The 18,616-nt window shown below is 55.4% G+C and overlaps 1 protein-coding gene across 1 annotated transcript in view; it reads right to left on the bottom strand.

The window, feature by feature from the left end:
• Positions 1 to 18,616, bottom strand: part of SDK2 (sidekick cell adhesion molecule 2) — a 291,898-nt gene that overhangs the window by 74,460 nt on the left and 198,822 nt on the right. The window contains exons 13-18 of the mRNA XM_030888129.2: positions 10,363 to 10,539; positions 9,976 to 10,112; positions 8,359 to 8,506; positions 5,661 to 5,801; positions 3,821 to 4,002; positions 3,141 to 3,256 (exon numbers count right to left, since the gene is read on the bottom strand). Coding sequence (XP_030743989.2) covers positions 3,141 to 3,256; positions 3,821 to 4,002; positions 5,661 to 5,801; positions 8,359 to 8,506; positions 9,976 to 10,112; positions 10,363 to 10,539 — 901 coding nt within the window. The remainder of the gene's footprint in view (positions 1 to 3,140; positions 3,257 to 3,820; positions 4,003 to 5,660; positions 5,802 to 8,358; positions 8,507 to 9,975; positions 10,113 to 10,362; positions 10,540 to 18,616) is intronic.

The raw sequence follows: 18,616 nt of genomic DNA on the forward strand, positions 1-18,616 counted from the left end.
AAAGAAAGAAAAGGTCAAAGTGAATGTCCAAAGAGACTCTGAAACTTGCCAGCGTTTGTGGAGCGGTTAGCAAGGAAGAGCACGCTCGGTGTGTCCTGGTCGACTTCAACCATTTCAAGAGGTAGCAGAGGAACAAGAACCAGCGGTACCGAAGGAAGAAGTCCAAGCTGCACTGAAAACATTAGCCCCAAACAGGCTCCAGGGATCGATGGAATACCAATCGAAATGTTTCCTTCCACAAACTCGTCTACGCCAAGAAATTTGGATGACAGCTACTTGGCCAACCGCCTGGAAGAGATCCATTTTGTACCCGTTCCAAAGAAAGGCCACCCGGAATGCACAAATTATAGAACCATAGGCTTGAGATCCCATGCAAGTAAAATTTTGCGGAAGATCATCCAATAATGGTGGCAGCAGTCCATTGACAGGGAGCTGCCGAAGGTTCAGGCCGGACTCTGAAGAGGACGTGGAATAAAGGCTATCATTGCAGATGCCAGCTGGATTGTGGCTGAAAACAGAGAATACCAGAAAGATGCTTACTTGTGTTCTATTGACTATGCAAAAGGCATCCGACTGGGTGGATCACCACGAATGATCGATTGCCTTGAGAAGAACAGGACTTCCAGAACAGGTCGTTGTGCTCACGCGGAACGTGTACGTGGAGCACAAGGCCACCGTGCCCACAGAACAAGGGAATATACTGCATGGTTTAACATCAGGAGAGGCGTGCGTCAGGGTTGTATCCTCTCGCCATACTTATTCAACCTTATGCTGAGTCAATTGTCCGACGCTGGATGATATTCATCTGAATGCAGCATCAGAACCGGAGGAAGGCTTACTAACGATGTGCGAGATACGGTGACACAACCCACTTGCTGAAATCGAGGCGGACTGAAGTCTTTGTTGAGAAAGATCTGCGATTGCAGCCTTCCGGATGGATTCCAACTCGATGTCAAGAAGACCACATTCTCACCACGGGACCACTAGGTAACACGGTGATCGATGGAGAAAAGGCTGAGGTTGTCACGGATTTTGTCTTGCTTGGGTCCACAGTCAATGCTCCTGGAAGCAGCCGTCAAGAGCTCAGGAGACTGTTGCATGAGGTCAACCTGCTGCACAGGACCACGTTAGAGGCCCTCCTCAGAAAAGCAGGAAGGGTCCCAATAAGATGGAAAAGATCAGGACTTAGGTGAGCCTGACGGAAGCCATAGCGTTTTCAATCACCTCACATGCATTTGAACGTTGGACGCCGGATAAGAAAGACCGAAGAAGATACTGGGAGCGTAGAGGGAGAGTGGGTTGGAAAGGGGGGACCGATGACAAGGATCTACGTGTGACCTCCTCCCTGGGGGACGGACAACAGAAAAGTGGGTGAAGGGAGACGTCGGACAGGGCAAGATATGACAAAATAATTTATAAATTATCAAGGGTTCATGAAGGAGGGGGGAGCAGGGAGGGAGGGGAAAAATGAGGAGCTGATGCCAAGGGCTTAGGTGGAGAGCAAATGTTTTGAGACTGATGAGGGCAATGAATGTAAAAATGTGCTTTACACAATTGATGTATGTATGGATTGTGATAAGAGCTGTATGAGCCCCTAATAAAAGGATTGAAAAAAAAAAAGCAAACAAAAGGGAATCCTCTCTGACCTTCGACCAGGGACGTGAACAGCCTGGACCATGAAGAGTCCATTGGAAAGTGGATGATTAGAGATGTAGTTAGCTTAAGATTCAGTACCTTGTCATTTGATCAGCATCTTTTTTACTCATTTAAAATTTATTCTAGTTTTAAATATTTTCTACTTTCTTTTCGATTAAGGTTTTATTTAATTAATTGTTGTTAGTTTTTTTGTTTTGTTGTTGTATGTTTTCTGTATATGAAATCCAGGATAAGTAAGTCTACAGAGACAGTAATTGGATTAATGGTTGGCATTTATTGTTGGGGGGTATGTCAGGGAATGTTGGGGGAAGATAAGGAGCTAATAGCAATGAGTACAAGAAAAAAGGCATGTTCTGAAATTGATTGCGGTGATGATTGTACAATTCTTCTTGACATGATTGAACAATTGAATTGTATGGTGTGGATTATAAGCCAATACTCATATAACTGGTTTGTTTGTTTTCTTTATTTAAAGAAAATGGTTGTAACCAAAGTGAATAAATAGTTGTAACTAAAGTGAAAAAAAAATGACCAAAGAAGAAGAATGGGCGCATTTGGACTCCGGTGCTGTGAGACTATTTTAAGGACCATGGACTGCCCAAAGAACAAGAGACCTGTCTAGGACGAAGCACAGCCAGAGTGTCCCTGAGAGTCAAGGATGGCAAGACTTTCTCTCCTGTGTACTGCGGACGTGCGGTCAGGAGAGACCAGTCCCCGGAGGAGGACATCGCACTTGGTAAAATGGAGGGGCAGCGACAAAGAGGAAGACCCTGGACGACGGACTGGCACGGCGGCTGCAGCCCTGGGCTCAGCGTAAGGATAATTGTGAGGATGGCACAGGGAGGGTCACGATGAGCTGGAACCGACTGGACAGTACCTAACAACCACCGGCGCCAGCTGACCATTAGTCCTATTACTGAACCCATTGCCTGAGACCTGCTGTAGAAGGAACAGACACCCAGGGGAGACGGAGTTGTCTATTTTCAGCTGGGTTCTGGTCCTCAGCTGCCAGCACAGCGCACCCAGTAGGTGCTCACTCAAAACGGAGTGACTGAATGAAGCTCAGATTAAAGAACATGTCCAGGGGCCGGGAAGTGGTGGGCAGGATTGTGACCGAGTCTGCCCCAGACCCCCAGAACACCATGCTGGGCGCGCCCGGCCCCAGGAGCTCAGTCCAGTATCACGTGTCCACTTAAGTTGAGGCCAGGGCTAAGAGGTAGTCGCTAGCGATGCCCAGAAGCTTAGAGCCCAGTGTCATGAGACTGTGCCCTGTCTGGGTCTCAAACCGGGTAGCTCCTGCTCTGTGCCCATGCGTGGCCTGGACCGGTCCGTGTGTCCTCTGCCTTTATCACGTGTCCTCCGCCTGACTTGAGCCTCCCTCCTGATCCTTCTCTTGTTCTTCCCCCTCCCCAGCCACCCAGCGCCCACCATGCCACCCCACGAGCATTTCCAGGCACCCCCGGGACCAGCGCCGGCAGCCGTACCTTGTAGCCCTGGTTGATGCCGTTGATGAACTGGGGACTGGGGGCATTCCAGGTGAGGCGGATGGCCGTGGAGTTGGTGGCTTCTGCATGTACATTGCCCGGAGGGACTGTGGGCACTGGGGGCAATAAGAAAGGGGTAGGGGGTAGAGTGGGTGCAGGCCCAGCTGAGTATCTCACCCAGGGAGGGAGAGAAATGGGGACAGGCTTAGTACCCCCACCCCGCCCACCTCCTGGGTGGACTTACACCCCTCGTTCCCTCTGCCCCCTTCACAGTGGAATGAGAGCTATAAGGGATGGCAGCAGGGGCTCTGGGGTAATGTGATGCTGGCTGGAAGTCCCTGTGTCCCTGAACCTCTGCCCTTGGCCATGTCCCAGCCAGCTTTCCTGCTGTAGAGGGTGGGAGGCAGAGTCCAGCCCAGAATGCAATAGGGAGGGTCTGGGGAACAGAGACGACACAGGCAGAGGTTCTCGGGCCCTGACAGGCACAGGACCTGACAGGTGGGGGGCCCAAAGGGACACAGGCCCTGCTAGGTAGGAGACCCACAGATACAGGGCCCCACTCAGAGCAGACGCATGAGGGCAGGACCCGCAGACACGAGGCACGCAGGAATGGAGCCCGCATGGCTGGGGCCCCCTGGGAGGGGCCCACAGGGGCGGGGCCGGGAGGGAGGTCTGCCCACCTCCCTGCAGCGTCCACTCAGTGACTTTGCTGCTGTAGACGCCCAGTCCTGCGCTGTTGTAGGCTGCCACCTCGATCTCATAGTTGGTCCAGATGATGAGGTCTTCCAGCAGCAGGTTGTTGACATCGGCATCTGTGATGTTCTTAAACTGGTACCCCACGGGCAGCCCAGCCAGGCAGTACCTAGGAAGGGGAGGGGAAGGGGACAGCGGGCTCAGAGGCGGCGTGCTCACTTGGGCTCACTCCTCTGTGCCTTGGGACAGCTGTGCTGCCTGACACAGCGCTGTGTCCCATGGACAGCCACCGCCCGTGGCCCAGGGGCCCTTGCAGGGTCAGGAGTGCCCAGGGGGAGCTGGAGTTGTGTCTGGCTTTACTGTCAAACCCTGAGTTGCACCAGGTACATGTGGCGCGCCAGACCTCTTTAGAGTATTGCAAAGCAAGGATGCTGCTTTGAGGACCAAGGGGAGCCTGGCCCAAGCTGGGGAGCTTCGATTGCGCGTGAAAGTTGGGCTGTGAGTCAGGGAGGCCTAAGAAGAATCAACGCATTTGAACGACGACGGTGCCGGTGGAGAATATTGAAAGTCCCGCGGACTGCCCCACGAGCCAACACTCAGCAGACACATGGCCAGAGTGCACCGAGGAGGCAAGGACGGCGAGACTTGGTCTCACATACTATAGAGATGCTGTCAAGAGAGACCAGCCCCCGGAGAAGGACGCCGTGCTTGGTCAAGTGGAGGGGCAGCGAGGAAGAGAATGGCCCTCCAGGAGGTGGATGGACACGGTGGCTGGGCATAAGAACGCTTTGAGGATGAAGCAGGACGGGCCGCATCGCACTGCATTGTACCCACCCAGGGTGGCTGTGAACTGGGGCCCAGACCAAGGCACCACCACGGACCCAACTACATGGCTGTCAGTTCACGCAAACAGCCAGAGGTAGCCAACACCAGGCCGGCGACTGACCCGGTGGTCCCCACTCCCGGCGGGCCTGCAAGCGGCAGGGCAGGACTGTGGCCCTCAGGTTCCCCGGCGTCTCTGGGCCGGCCTGGCTGCCACCCTTTCGGTTAATGCTTCAGTGCAGACCCATTTGTGCCTACGCCCCAATTCCAAGCTGGTTGCCCGGGAGGAATGTTTGCTTTGCAGGAGGAGGAAGACCGGGATGTGGCTGCAACCCAGGAAAGGGGCCTTGTTTGGGGGTAGCTGAGCTTTAGGACGGCCCAGAACCCTGGGTCAGCAACATCGAGAGGGGTGATGCGTTAGCACTGCCCGGAGGGCTCTGAGGCCGGCCAGGCAAACAGCAGGTCAAAGTGCTTAGCTGAGGAAGTTCACACTCCACCTCTAACCAGCCACAGGCAAACCCTGCTCCCCCTTCAGAGCTCGAGGGGGGTGACAAGGAGCGGGGCCCTGGACAGCCCTGCAAACAGAAGTCCAGGAAACTGGCCTGCGTGTTCTAGCCTGATCCAAAGGTCCACTTTCCAACTTCACCATCAGCCTGATGTCACGCTGGGCCTGGGCGGAGTCCTGGAGTCAGGTAAATTAGCTCCTTCTGGCCCTGTCCCCCTGTGGGTCTCCCCGCAGGGCAGCGCTGACCTCAGGCAGACTTGCCCAGTCACAGTACTTCCTGGGTCCACATTGTTGGCATCCCAGGCTCCTGCTGCTGGAAGTTCATCCAGATGTCTAACCTGAATGTGTCCTGTTGCCACGCAGGGGGCCCCCGGGCTTGTTAGATGGAGCAGGGCTGCTGAGAATGTGCATGGTTTTCTAACCGGCTTCAGAGCCTCCCCATCCCCTCCCTGCCTCCCGGGTCTGGGGTCTGCACCCTCCTCGGGGGCAGGGGCGCCTACCTGATGGTGTACCCCTTGAGAAGGCCGTTTTGGTGGTTCTCAGGAGGGGGCTGCCACTGGATCATGATGGACTGGTTGGTCCGGCCGCTGGCAATGACGTTCTGAGGGGGGGCTGTGGGGGGCTCCTCGGGGAGGGAGACCCTGGATGGGAAATCGGCAAGAGTGAGGAGGCTGCTGTCTGCTAGTGGGCTCCGGGTCAAGCAGAGGAGCTTCCGGGGCTCCGAGGGGCAGCCTGGCTCCTCCCTGCCCGGTCCCGGAAGGCCCTGGGCATGAGTGAGGCCAGTTGGGACTTGTGGCATAACAGATCCCCCACTAGGCTGCTGTGTGTGCACTCTGAGCTTGTATCTTCAGAAAGGATGAAAAACAACCCCCCTCCCCCCCACCCTGAACCCCTGCCCTGTGCCTGCCTTAGAAGACTGGCCAAGGGTCCTCTGAGACCAAGGGCCTTAAAAAACCCACAACTCCTGGTCACTGGGTCAGTGATGATCAGAGCACCTCTCTAGGGCAGGGTAGAACTGCCCCTGTGGGTTTCTGAGACGCAACTCTTCACGGGAGCAGAAAGCCTCCTCTTTCTCTTATGGAGCGGCTGGTGGTTTCAAACTGCTGACCTTGTGGTCAGCAGCCCCTCGACTACTACGGCCCTAGGACCCTCCCCCCAATGAACTGATACCAGAAAAGCCAAGCTCACAGGTGGTGGTGGTCCGGCTTGGCCAAGTTGATTCTGACTCACAGGAGCCCTGCAGGACAGGACAGAACTGCCCTACGGGTGTCCCAGGCAGGGGGTGTCCCAGGCAGGGTCCTCACGGGCCGACCGACAGGCCTTTCTCCTTCCGAGGGAGGTGCAGCCTCCCTGCACTTAACTGCTGCGCACCCCAGCGGAGCGTCTTCCAGAAACTTGGGGTGCATGGACCCCGGCTATTCCGGACTGTGAGTGTTCAAACAATGATGCCTGTTTTTTTTTTATTTTTTATTGTTTTGCAGTTGGGGCAAGGGTCAATGAGGGAGCCCCAGGCTGGGGCAGTGGTGTGTGTGTGGGGGGAAGGCAGGGTGCGGAATGCGAAAGCTCCCTAGCCTCACCTCTGCAGCCCAGAGCCTGCGTTCCACCTGAGCACATTTTTCACCCAGAGGACATGCATCCGTTACAGACAGAAGTTAATTATTTTTGATGGATGTCTTTCCCTTTTTTTTATTTATTTTTATGTTCTCTCCGCCCCACCCATTCTGATGGCTAGCCGTCCAAAGTGTTTTGCACACGGTACTGCCTCCAAAGCTCAGGGCCGGGTGATTTAATTTTCTGCCTGGTGGCGGGCACGAGTGGCCTCAGGCGACAGGGAGGGTTGGGATCTGTGGGATCCATGGGGTCCTCTTTGGACCCCACTGGGCCTCTCTCTCCCCTGTGGCTTTGCAGCTGCAGGCGGGGCTGGGGACCCTGCTGCTTTGTTCCTGACACCTGTTGTGGCCCACTCCGGGCGTGGTACACAGTAGGTGCTCAACAGAGAGTGGACACATGTGGTCTCAGTGGCCACCCTCAATGCAGACCCATGGCTGGTCCTTCTATTTTCTGTTAGAGAGCTCACCCCCCACCCAAACCATGGCTCGAGCATGTGGGAACTGCAGTACACCCCACAGGATGGCCTTAAGCCCGGGGTCTCTGAGTGAGAGACTCAGGGCCTCTTTTTGGGAGCCGGAGCCTGAGTTCGGGGCCTGCGCCCTGTGCCTCGTCTTTCTCACTGGGGGTGCCCGCTGGTTCTAAGGGACCGAGGCAGTCAGAACTTGCCACCTGCCCGGAGATGGAGGAGAAACGGACCCCAAAGACAGCGGCATCTCCCACGGGCAAACGTCTGACGCCCTCACCCACAAGAAGGGGCCATTGTGCCGGAACTTCTCAGAAGGGTTTACCCACTTTGATTCGATTTCCATCGTCTTATTTTGGACTCCCCTCATCTTATAAAAAGCTTTGGTGACCGATGACCGGTGTCGTACAAGGGCCCCAACCTGTAGCCCCATGAGGTTCTAAGTCCCTCGGGAGCGTCACACCCTTTCAACAATGCTGGTGGCCTGGGGGAGTGGGTGTTACAGGGCTGAGCAGGTGAGTTTCCGAACCTGTGATTTCACAGTCCAATTATGACTCCTGCCCACCCTCCTGCCTTTGTGTCCCTCCCCCCACCCCCAGAAGAACTCTGCTCCCTAAGGTGTTCAGTGGCTAGTTTTTCAGAAGCTGGTCACCAGATCTTTCTTGTAAGGGGCTTCTGGGGTGACCCGAACTGTCCACTTGTGGGTTAGTAGCCTAATGCTAACCGTTTGCACCTTCCAGAAAGCCAAGTCAAACTGGCTGCCTGGCCAGATGATTCTAACTCCACAGGCTCTGGAGCGGAGCAGCCAGCCACCTCTCTGCTGTGGAGGGACTGGTGAGTGCCAACCTCTTTTAACCCTTGGTGCCACTTAACCCTTGGTGCCACCAGGGCCCCTTGGGCACCCTCTAGGGATGGCTCATTTCCTGCTGTCCCATTCACACCTTCCAGCACTCGGGCAGGTAGGGCGCGGGCATCTTTGAACTCGTTTTACAGATTTGGAGCCTGAGTCCCGAGGGTCAGAGAGAACTCCAGCGGGGTGCGTATTGATGTTGGCTGTCCCCCGCCTCCCCCACCTTGGGTGCGTCACCGGGAGCGGTAGCCGTGGAGGGAGCGGGCCTCCTCACCTCTCCGTGTCCCTGCTGAACTGGCCTTTCCCCACGTCATTGGCGGCACACAGTCGGAACTGGTAGGACCGGGCTGGGGCCAGGCCCTTGACCATCACTGAGGTTGCCTCGGGGTCCACGCTGGCCAGGAGCACCGTCCAGGGGGCGTCTGCAGGGGCAGAAGGTGGGGCAGAGTGGGAAGCTGGGGGAACTACCATACCCCCCTCCCAGCAGGGGCCACACCTCACAGGCTAGCCGAGGAGCGCCTGGCCCTGCAAGGGGAAGAGGCAGTCAACCACGCCATCTTTCTCCAGTGCCTTAGCCGGTGACTGGGGTCGGGGGCCAGAGGTGCTGGGTGAAGAAGCAAGGGCTCTTGGGAACTGAGACACAGTCACCTTGGTATGTTTCTAAGGCCCAAGAGTTCAAGGCCACTCAAGAACTCACTACCAGTGAGTCCATTCTGACTCATAGCGACCACAGGGTGGAACTGGCCCTGTGGGTGTCTGAGACCATCAACTCTTTAGGGGAGCAGCAAACCTCCTCTTTGTCCCACAGAGCAGCTGGTGGGCTTGAACTGCTGACCTTGAGGTTAGCAGCCTGGCCTGCAGTCCACTGCGCCACTGGATAGAGGGGGAGGGCGCTGCAATTTGAGGAGCCCCTGAGACTCTGGTCCTCAGTCCCCCTTCAGCTCTGGGCCTGAACGCACCCCGAGGCTGACTCTTCAGCCGGATAACAGACAGCTCTATCGGGGAACAACCACATGAGGGGGCAGGCACACCTTAGAACAATCCACCACCGAACACGGAAGGGCAGCTGTGTCTGAGCACAGGTGCAGAAGGGCCAGGCAAGGAGGAGGCACGGGGAGGAAGGGGGAGGAGGGATGTGACATGGGGACAGCAGTGAGCTGGAATAACAGGAGTCTGAGTTGCTGAATGGAAAACCGATCTGCTCTGTAAACCCACACCCGCTCGCAGCCAAAGGGAAAGGACAAACAGCGGCCCCTCACCCGTCACCCTGTTCAAGGTTCACCACGGGCACATTTTACGGAGGAGAAATGGGAGGCTCAGAGAGGCGCGGGAAGTGCCACGGCCTGCCGACTCACTAACTCACTGCCCTCGAGTTGAGGCTGACTCACAGCAAGCTGCCCCTGTGAGTTTCCCAGACTGTATCTGTTTATGGGCACAGAACTCCTGCCCCATCTTTCTCCCGAGGAGCGGCCGGTGGTTTCGAACTGCTGACCTTGTGGGTTGCAGCCCAGCTTGTAACCATTAGGCCACCGGAGCTCCCCTGGATGGCCAACAGAACCTTGGAAGAAGTACAGCCAGCGTGCTCCTTAGAGGCACTGATGGAGGGGCTTGGACATGCTGGCAGGAGGGACCAGTCCCTGGAGGGCATCCCGCGTGGAAGGGCAGTGTGAAAGAGGCAGGGCCTCCAGGAGGTGGATGGACACAGTGGCTGAGAACCATTGTGAGGATGGTGTGGGACCAGGCAGCATTTCGTTCTGTTGTTCATGGGGTCCTTATGGGTTGGAACTGACCCATGATCCCGAACAACAGAGGCACAAAACCGAGGGCCCCTGAGGTCCTGGCAGCGTCGGGGGTGGTGGTAGGGGGTGGAGTAGGGTGGGGGCAGCCTTACTGTTTTCAGACATCTCCAGGATGTATCGGAGCAGAGGGCTGTTGCCGTCGAAGGGTTTGGCCCATGTCAAGTTGATAGCTCGCTTCTCGGTGGCGCTGAGGGTGGCCACTGGGCGCTCAGGGGCATGGGGCAATTGCCTGGGGGACAGAGAGGCATGGTGGGGGACCTCAAGCTGCCCTGGCACCCATGCCTCCCAGCCCGATGCCTGGAGATCCTTCTCCGGAGCCCACCTGCCCAGCACCAGTCCCATCCCCCTGCTGGGGTACAGCCCGGAGGATGGGGGGCAGGTGGGTGTGTCACACTAGACCTCGTGGCTTGCCTGGTGGGGACTGACTGGTTTGCTCTGCGCCTGGGGCCTTCTCCTGTGGGCACAGGGTGCACCCTCACCTGACCCGCAGGTGGGCACTCCGGGAGTCGTTGCCTCCGACCGAAAGCACACGACAGGTGTATGTGCCGATGTCCCCCGACCACGTCTGCGAGATGTGCAGGGAGCCGTTCTTGTCCAGGCGGGTACGGGGGTTGCCCTCCACACCCAGGGTGGCCCCGTCCTTCTCCCAGACGTACCTATGGGCGAGGAGCAGGAGAGGTGAGGGGGGGTGAGCGGGATGGTGTTCTGTGGGTGGGGTGGGCCGACTTCATGCACAATGGAACCAGATGACGCCGGGGCCTGCGCCAACCCCCTGGACAGGCTGATTGCCTGCCGGACCGGTGTGCTCCACTGGCCGTTCCTTGTTGGGTTTCCAGAACTGGATCACCGGGACTTTCCTCCTACTCTGCCTGAGCCCTGGAGTCCCGGGGAAACCTGTTCAGATTCAATCACAACATACAAGCTGTGTGTGTGTGTGTGTGTGGTGTGCACTGGCCAGGACTCGCACCCGTGTCTCCCGCATGGAAGACGAGGATTCTACAGCCAACTCACCACGGCCCTCTCCCAAAGCGCACAGGGTTGATTCTGACTCTCAGAGACCTCACGGGGCAGAGCAGACCTGTCTCCGAGGACACACACCTTTCTTCTTTGGGACGGGCTAGGGGTTCTGGCGGCTGACCTTTCAGTTAACAGCCAAGTGCGTGACCACAGCGTGGGCGAGGGGAGGCAGGCTCCACCAGCTCAAGGCTGAGAAGCTTCCGGACTCCGTCTGCAGCAGTTCGTCCAGGGCTGGTCTTGGGCTGGGCCGGGCATGGGGGAAGACTGACCCTGACTCCTGGCGGCCCATGCCTGCCAGAAAGAAATCCATGCCCTGAGCTCTCACGGGCCAAGATTTGGGAAGGAGGTTGCCAGCCCTTTCTTCTGTGGTACCTCTGGGCAGACTCAAACCTTTCCATGAGCAGCCTAACGTGTGAGCTGGCACCTGGCCATCTGAACTGCCCGGGGAGCATGGGGAGGCTGCTGGAGTTCTCCATCTCGGTGGTGGGTGGTGGGCAGGGCAGGGGCCGCCCCGTTCTCAGTTGTTCCCGCACCTCCAGTTCAGCGCTAGGGCAGCGCCTGGTTGCTTTTGGCCAGCGGCCACTGGGACGCAGCCAGCACCACAAAGCCAGGCGGAAGGGCGGAAAGACGGAGGCTGGGAAAGGAGACCGGCTTCCGCCCGGCACGCATTTTTGAATTAGTTTTACGAGGGGAATCATCTGATCGATGCGTCGCTGTGAAAAATTGACTTCAGTGTCCAAAAAATCACTTTGGCTTCGGTCAGCCAGTACAAACAGGCCCTGAGAAATGACTCCCGCGCCCGAGCCTGACATGCCAGCCATCTCTTCTGGGGGAGGCCAGTCATCCTTGTCATTGGCTCTGGGGAGGATGGCACGCTGCTACCACGGCGGCGGGGTGCGGTGGCTCTCCGTGCTGGGGCTGGCCTGTGTGGGGTGGCGACCAAGAACCAATGGCCTTGGGAATGGCGGGTGCACTTGCAGAGCATGCTAGCGGGGCCGTGGTGGGAGCTGTGGAAGAGGGATCCTCTCCCTCAGGGGGACCGAGGCTCGGCTCCCAGCCAGCCCACCATCTGTCAGCGGAGGCTGGGGTGTCCAGAGAATGCTGAGCCGGTTTCAGCGGTTCACTCCGATGAAGACAGACTAGGAAGAAAGGTCGGGCTACCTGTTTCTGAAACCAGCCCGTGAAGGCCTTAGGGACAGGGCAGGCCCATCTGCGCCTGCCGTGGCGGCAGAGCAGGACCAGGCAGGAGAATCGGCCCATGGGACACAGGGGTCACCCTGAGCCAGGGGTCACCTCCATGGCAGCTAATGTAAGGACAATAGGAATTGCTCGGGGGAGGGAGCTTGTCATTTTTTTTGAAGCCTAAGTTATGAGAAGAAAAGCAGAGACAGAAAAGTAGAAAATATAGATTAAAAAGTAGGGAAAAACCTAAACAAACCCATTACTCTTAAAATAACAAATATTAAGGTAGCAAATGGACATTGGGCCTCCACTCAAGTATTCCCTCAATGCAAGAACACTTTGTTCTATTAAACTGGCATTCCATGATGCTCACCTTCCCGACACGATCGCTGAAGACAAATGGGCGCATAAGCAAATGTGGTGAAGAAAGCTGATGGTGCCCGCCTATCAAAAGATAAAGCATCTGGGGTCTTAAAGGCTTGAAGATAAACACACGGCCATCTAGCGGAGAAGCAACAAAGCCCACATGGAAGAAGTACAACAGCCTGTGTGATCACGAGGTGTTAATGGGATCAGGTTATCAGGCATCAAAGAACAAAAAAATCATATCATTGTGAATGAGGGGGAATGTGGACTGGGGACCCAAAGCTCATCTGTAGGCAACTGGACAACTCCTTACAGAAGGGTCGTGGGGAGGAAGTCAGGGTGCAGTGTAGCAACAATGAAACTACAACATTCCTCTAGATTTTAAATGCTTCCTCCCCCCACTATCATGAACCCAATTCTACCTTACAAATCCAGTTAGACCAGAGGATGTACACTGGTACAGTTAGGAACTGGAAATACAGGGAATCCAGGACAGATGATCCCTTCAGGACCATTGGTGAGAGTGGCGATATCAGGAGGGTGGAGGGAAGGGCGAACTGATCACAAGGATCTACATATAACCTCCTCCCTGGGGGACAGACAACAGAAAAGTGGATGAAGGGAGACATCGGACAGTGTAAGATATGACAAAATAATAGTAATTTATAAATTATCAAGGGTTTGTGAAGGAGGGAGGGTGGGGGTGGGAGGGGGAAAATGAGGAGCTGATGCCAAGGGCTCAAGTAGAAAGCAAATGTTTTGAGAATGATGAGGGCAATGAATGTACAAATGTGTTTGACACAATGGATGGATGGATGGATTGTGATCAGTTGTATGAGCCCCCAAGAAAACAATAAAACTATAAATAAAGAAACAACCTCAAGACCTATTCCTATCAGAGTAGATCCAGACTCAGTGATCCTACAAGACAGAGGAGGGCTGCCTTATGGGGTTTCTGAGCCTGTCTATACTCTTTATGGAAGCAGGCGGCTTCATCTTGCTCCTGCAGCAGCTTGTGGGTTTGAACCGCTGCCCTTGAGGTTAGCAGTCTGACGCCTGCCCGACAGCACTCCCGGGCTCCGCGGTAGTTAGGACTCAAAAATCAAAGCAAAAAACCCAAACTCACTGCTACCGAGTCATTCTGACTCACCGCGACCCCAATGGGGCAGGACAGAACTGCTCCGTGAAGTTTCAGAGACTGTAACTCGTGATGGCAGTTCAAAGTCCCAACTTTCTCCTGTGGAGCTACTGGTGGTTTTGAACTGCCGATGTTGCTGTTGGTGGCCCACCGTGCACCCACTACACCACCAGGGCTCCTTGCTAGTTGTGAGGTCAGGAGCTGTCACATGGACGCTGTCAACAAGAACAACAGAACCTAGTTGTCACCCACCACCCCTGCCATCAAGTCAATTCTGATTCACAGCGACCCTGCAGGGTGGATTAGAACCGCTCCATGGGGTTCCGATCTGTGGATCTTGATGGGATCCTCTCTTTGGCTGGGGTCGAACTGCTGACCTTACAGTGAACAGTCTGGTGCTTATCCCAGGGCGCCACCAGGGCTCCAGACCTGACTTGGCTTCAGCTTATGGTACTTCACGAGAACTCAGCTCTCCTCAATGTAGAGAACCCGCATCCTCCCCACTGGACCAGTCAGCCACATCGTAGTAAACGGAGCAGAGACGGAAGTGGCCAAGGATTTCTTCTTGCTTGGATCTGCAATCAATGCTCACGGAAGCAGCAGGCAAGAGGTTAAGTGACACATTGCGCAAGACCTCTTGAGAGTGTTGAAGAGCAAGGACGTGACTTTGAGGACTAAGGTGCGCCTGGCCCCAGCCGTGGCATCCTCAGTCACCTCGCAGGTTTGCCAGAGTGGGACACAGCACAGGGAAGACCGAAGAAGAATCGCATTCGAACGGTGGTGCAGAATACTGAAACCATCACGGCCTGCCGGAGCAACCGCAAGTCTGTCTTGGAAGAAGTACAGTTACAATGCTCCTTAGAGGCAGGGATGGCGAACGTGGGTTGGACGCATTGTCAGGAGAGACCAGGCCCTGGCGAAGGACATCGTGGTTGGTAAGGCAGAGGGGCAGCGGAAGCGAGGAAGGCCCTTGAGGAGATGGGTGGACGTGGTGACGGCGTTGGTGCAAGGGCAGTTGTGAGGATGGCGCAGGACCAGGCAGTGTTTTGCTTTGTTGTGCACACGGTCGCTGCGAGTTGGAACCTACGCAACAACAGCAGCAGTAACAACAACAGCAGCAGCAGCACCCCTGTGGTAGTTACATCATCTGGTGTCAGTTTGGGCCTTGAGAGGATTCAGAGTGAAGGGGTGGAGTCTAGTTTGTCAATCGGGTCACAACCAGTGAGGCCTCTGTGTGGGCATGGCTTTCCCCGAGGATGCTGGGAACTCCTGGATTTTCCTCCTTGGAGGTGGAAGAGACCTCTCTCTCTCTCTCTCTGCTCACTCCCTTGGAGGCTCTACTGATAAGACACATGGCGCTACGCTGATAGATCCTGTGTCCTGGGAGCTGGAGAAGCCACATGGACCTACCCTGATATAACCAGACCTCTGGATCCGGAGAAGCCATGTAGAGACCCCAGCCGGCGCTGAGATGCTTCCACCACTACTGGATCCACAAGACTTCCCACCCACTGGCCTGTGATCCTCCTGCATTCGGCGTCATTGCATGTGTTTCGTGAGCCTGAAGAGGACTTTATAGATTGGTATCAGAGCTATGGGCTAATATTAGACTTATGCACTGGGCTGGGACGTTTTCTCAATGTTCAATTGCTCTTGTATCATATACCTCTTTCTTATATACCTATGAGTATCTATGAATTTGTTTCTCTAGTCTACCCAGACTAACACAACCCCTTGGGAAATACTTGTGCCAAGACCGTTGAAGTTGAATCCAGTTAGCAGGCCGTGGCGTCTAGTTAGAAATACAGGGACAGAAGCACACGGTCACGCCACCAGGGAGCAGCAGCCCTCCACATTCAGAAGGTGAGATCTCCCACAGCAGGGAGGCGAGTAAAGGGTGGCCCTCTGCCTGTTTGTGTAAATAAAGTTTTATTGCAACACAGCCAGTTCAGACAAAGCTTGAAATATTGACTCTCTGGCCCTTTTGGTGAAGAGGTTGGGGTCCCTTTGCCCTGCAAGACAAGAAAATAAACAAAACAGGAAAGGGACACACCAGCCCAAGGCAGCACCATGTGGTCTTTGTTTAGAACCTGCGTCCCGGCAGCCACCACTGTCACTCCAGAGCTCATCAGCGCGACAGAAACGGGGAGGAGACAGGAGCGAGCAGTAGGAAACGCACAGCCGTTATGTTTGTGGTTTTGTTTTAAAGTCCTAGCCGGGCACTCAGACAGACTTAAGGTAAAATTACATGTCTGAGATTTTCTTTTAATGTATTGAGGGGGGTGGGTGGGATGGGGGGAGGGAGCCGGGGGGAGGGGTGTGTTTCTAAGAGATTCTGCAATGACCGAGCTATATAACTCTGAGGAATGGTTCTTCAAGGGCTTCTCAGCTTCAAATCCTATCGGATAGTCCTCAGGAAATTAGAGGTGCAAAATGAAAGGGGCTACGAGGACATTCCTGACAGCATTTCTTTAGATTAGCAAAAAATCAAAACCTAAAATGAAAACTAAAACTTTAGAAACGATCCCAATTGGCAGCATGAGAGCTGGCGACTCGGCGTGGCCGTGTTGACACACAAACACCGACTGACTGGGGCAGAAGCCCCCTGCGAATTCTTATGGCGCGAGAAGCAGATTGGAGAACGAGTGTGTGTCTCCTTTGTCAAATGGCACTGACATCGCAGGAGTGAGCTGAACACCCCGCCCCCCCTCACTTCCACGGGGTCTATGCTGGTTCGGAGCGAGCCTGCAGGGCAGGGCGGAACTGGCCCTGTGGGTGTCTCAGACAGTGACTCTCGATGAGATGAGTGTAGGAAGCCTCATCTTTCTCCCAAGAAGCCGCCAGTGGTTTCAGACCCACTGAGTCACCAGCACAACTTTCCCAGTCACTTGGGGAGCGTTTAAAAAAGACAGGTGCTTGGGCCCCGCCTCAGAGACCAGCTGAAGCCGGTAGAAACAGCAGGGAGACCCAGGCCCCTGGCCCAAGTCCGAGGAGGAGGTGGGACAGGGGGGTGGCCTTGGCCAGAGGCCCGATAAGGTTGAGGGTGACCAGAAACCAAGTCTTGGAAAGTTCACAGTATAGAACTGCTCACTGTTTTAGGAGAGGGGGGAGGCCCATCTTAAGGGGAGCCCCTTCCCGCAGGAAATCAGAAGAGATATTGCCCCTCTTTTGCTCACAAGGCAAAAGAGCCCAGGAGGCACACTGGCTGCTAACTTGCAAGGTCCAAGGCTCAAACCCACCAGCTGCTCTGAGGGAGATGGATGAGGCAGGGTGCTTCCGTAAAGATGGGCAGTCTTGGGACCCCTGTGGAGCGGTTCTCCGCTGGCCTAGCGTCTCTGTGAGCAGGAATCGCACCACAGCCTGTGGATTTGTTCATTCCCATTGCAGGTCTGCAGGCTTCCCCTCTGGAGCCTTCATGACCCAAAGCAAAAAGCCACGGCCTTGGAGTAAGTTCTGACTCAGAGTAGAAGTGACCCGCAGGCTTCGCGGGAGCCTCATCTTTCTCCCTCAGCCTGGCTGGTGGGCCCGAACCGCCAACCTTTTGGTTAGCGGCCCGCAGCGCTACAAGGCTCCTTCCTTGTATTACAACCCGCAAACCCAAACCCACTTCCACCGCCTCGTTCCCTCCGTCCCCTGGTTTATCTAGAATCATTTCAAGAATGAATAAAATGTATGAACCTCTCCCAAGTGTGAATGGATAATGTTTTCTAAATAAGATGCCATCTTTGTTTTTTAAAAAATCACTGAATAGATGTAACTCTTTGGTCACTTGGGACGTTTTCAATGGATGAATGAAAGTATTGCTGGGGCACACACGGGGATCCGTGTAGGACCCGCAGCCGCCTTGTTTTGTGTGTATGTGTGTGTGTGTGTGTGAAGTTCTCTCTGAGGAACTTTGACTGTTGGTCACTTAGGATGATTAAGGGGATCGAAGAATGGATGTGTTTGAATGACGGGGCTGCTGGTGAGAGATACCGAGAGTATCGTGGATCGCCCAAACCCCACACAAATCTGCCTTTGACAAAAGTACAGCCAGAAAGCTCCGAGAGGCCAGATGGGGAGCCTCTGTCTCACTTGGGACCTGTCAGGAGAGACCAGGCCCTGGACAAGGACGTCCTGCTTGCTAAAGGCAGGGGCGGCGACAGAGAGGAAGCCCCGTGGTGAGATGGACGGGCACAGCGGCAGCCACCACCGGCTGAGACCTGAGCCCAATGGAGAGGGTGGTCTCCCCCTCTCGCACACAGGGTCTCAGAGTGGGGACAGCACGCCATGACAGCAAGCTAACTTCCGATGTCTTTGCTCAAAGCCTCTGTGGATCGCGGGTTGCCAGTCTTACTCGTCCATGTTGGTTCTAACGAGCTGGGGTGGCTCAAACAGGGACGTCAGTTCTAACGAGCTGGGGTGGCTCAAACAGGGACCTGTGAGGCATCCCCGGTGCTCCGTGCTCCCTCCCGATCGGGATGGGGAGGGAGTCTAGTGCCTGCACCCCCACCCCACTTGGCTCCTGACAGCCTGTTGACATGAACTGTGCTCAGACCGGTGGCCAGGATGCCAGACTCAGACGGTGCTCCATAGGGTTTTGGGTTTTTAAAGAGGTGTCCAGGTCTTCCTTCTGAGTCTCGACCAACCTGCTGGTTCAAAGCCCAGGGGCGTCCCTCCAGGGGTCTCAGGTGGTGCAGGACTATGGACTGTCATATGCCCAGTGACCACCAGATGGCTCCCCAGCACACACTTGCCTCCTCGACAGATGCAGGGAGGGCCCTTTCTCCAAGACCCCAGCCCAGGGATCCTCAAACTTTTAAAACAAGGGGCCAGTTCACTGTCCCTCAGACCCATTGGAGGGCCGGACTGTAGTTAAAAAACAAAACAAAACCAACTATGAACAAATTCCTATGCACACTGCACATATCTTATTTTGAAGTAAAAAAATCAAACGGGGCAAAAACACCTCGGCGGGCCGCATGTGGCCCACGGGCTGGCCGTAGTTTGAGGATGCCTGCCCCAGCCCTTCCAGCCTCCCGCACAGTTAC

The sequence above is a fragment of the Echinops telfairi genome, unplaced genomic scaffold (genome assembly GCF_000313985.2).
Source record: "Echinops telfairi isolate 266 unplaced genomic scaffold, ASM31398v2 ScPeMD7_7458;HRSCAF=8496, whole genome shotgun sequence".
NCBI classification, from domain to species: Eukaryota; Metazoa; Chordata; class Mammalia; order Afrosoricida; family Tenrecidae; genus Echinops; species Echinops telfairi.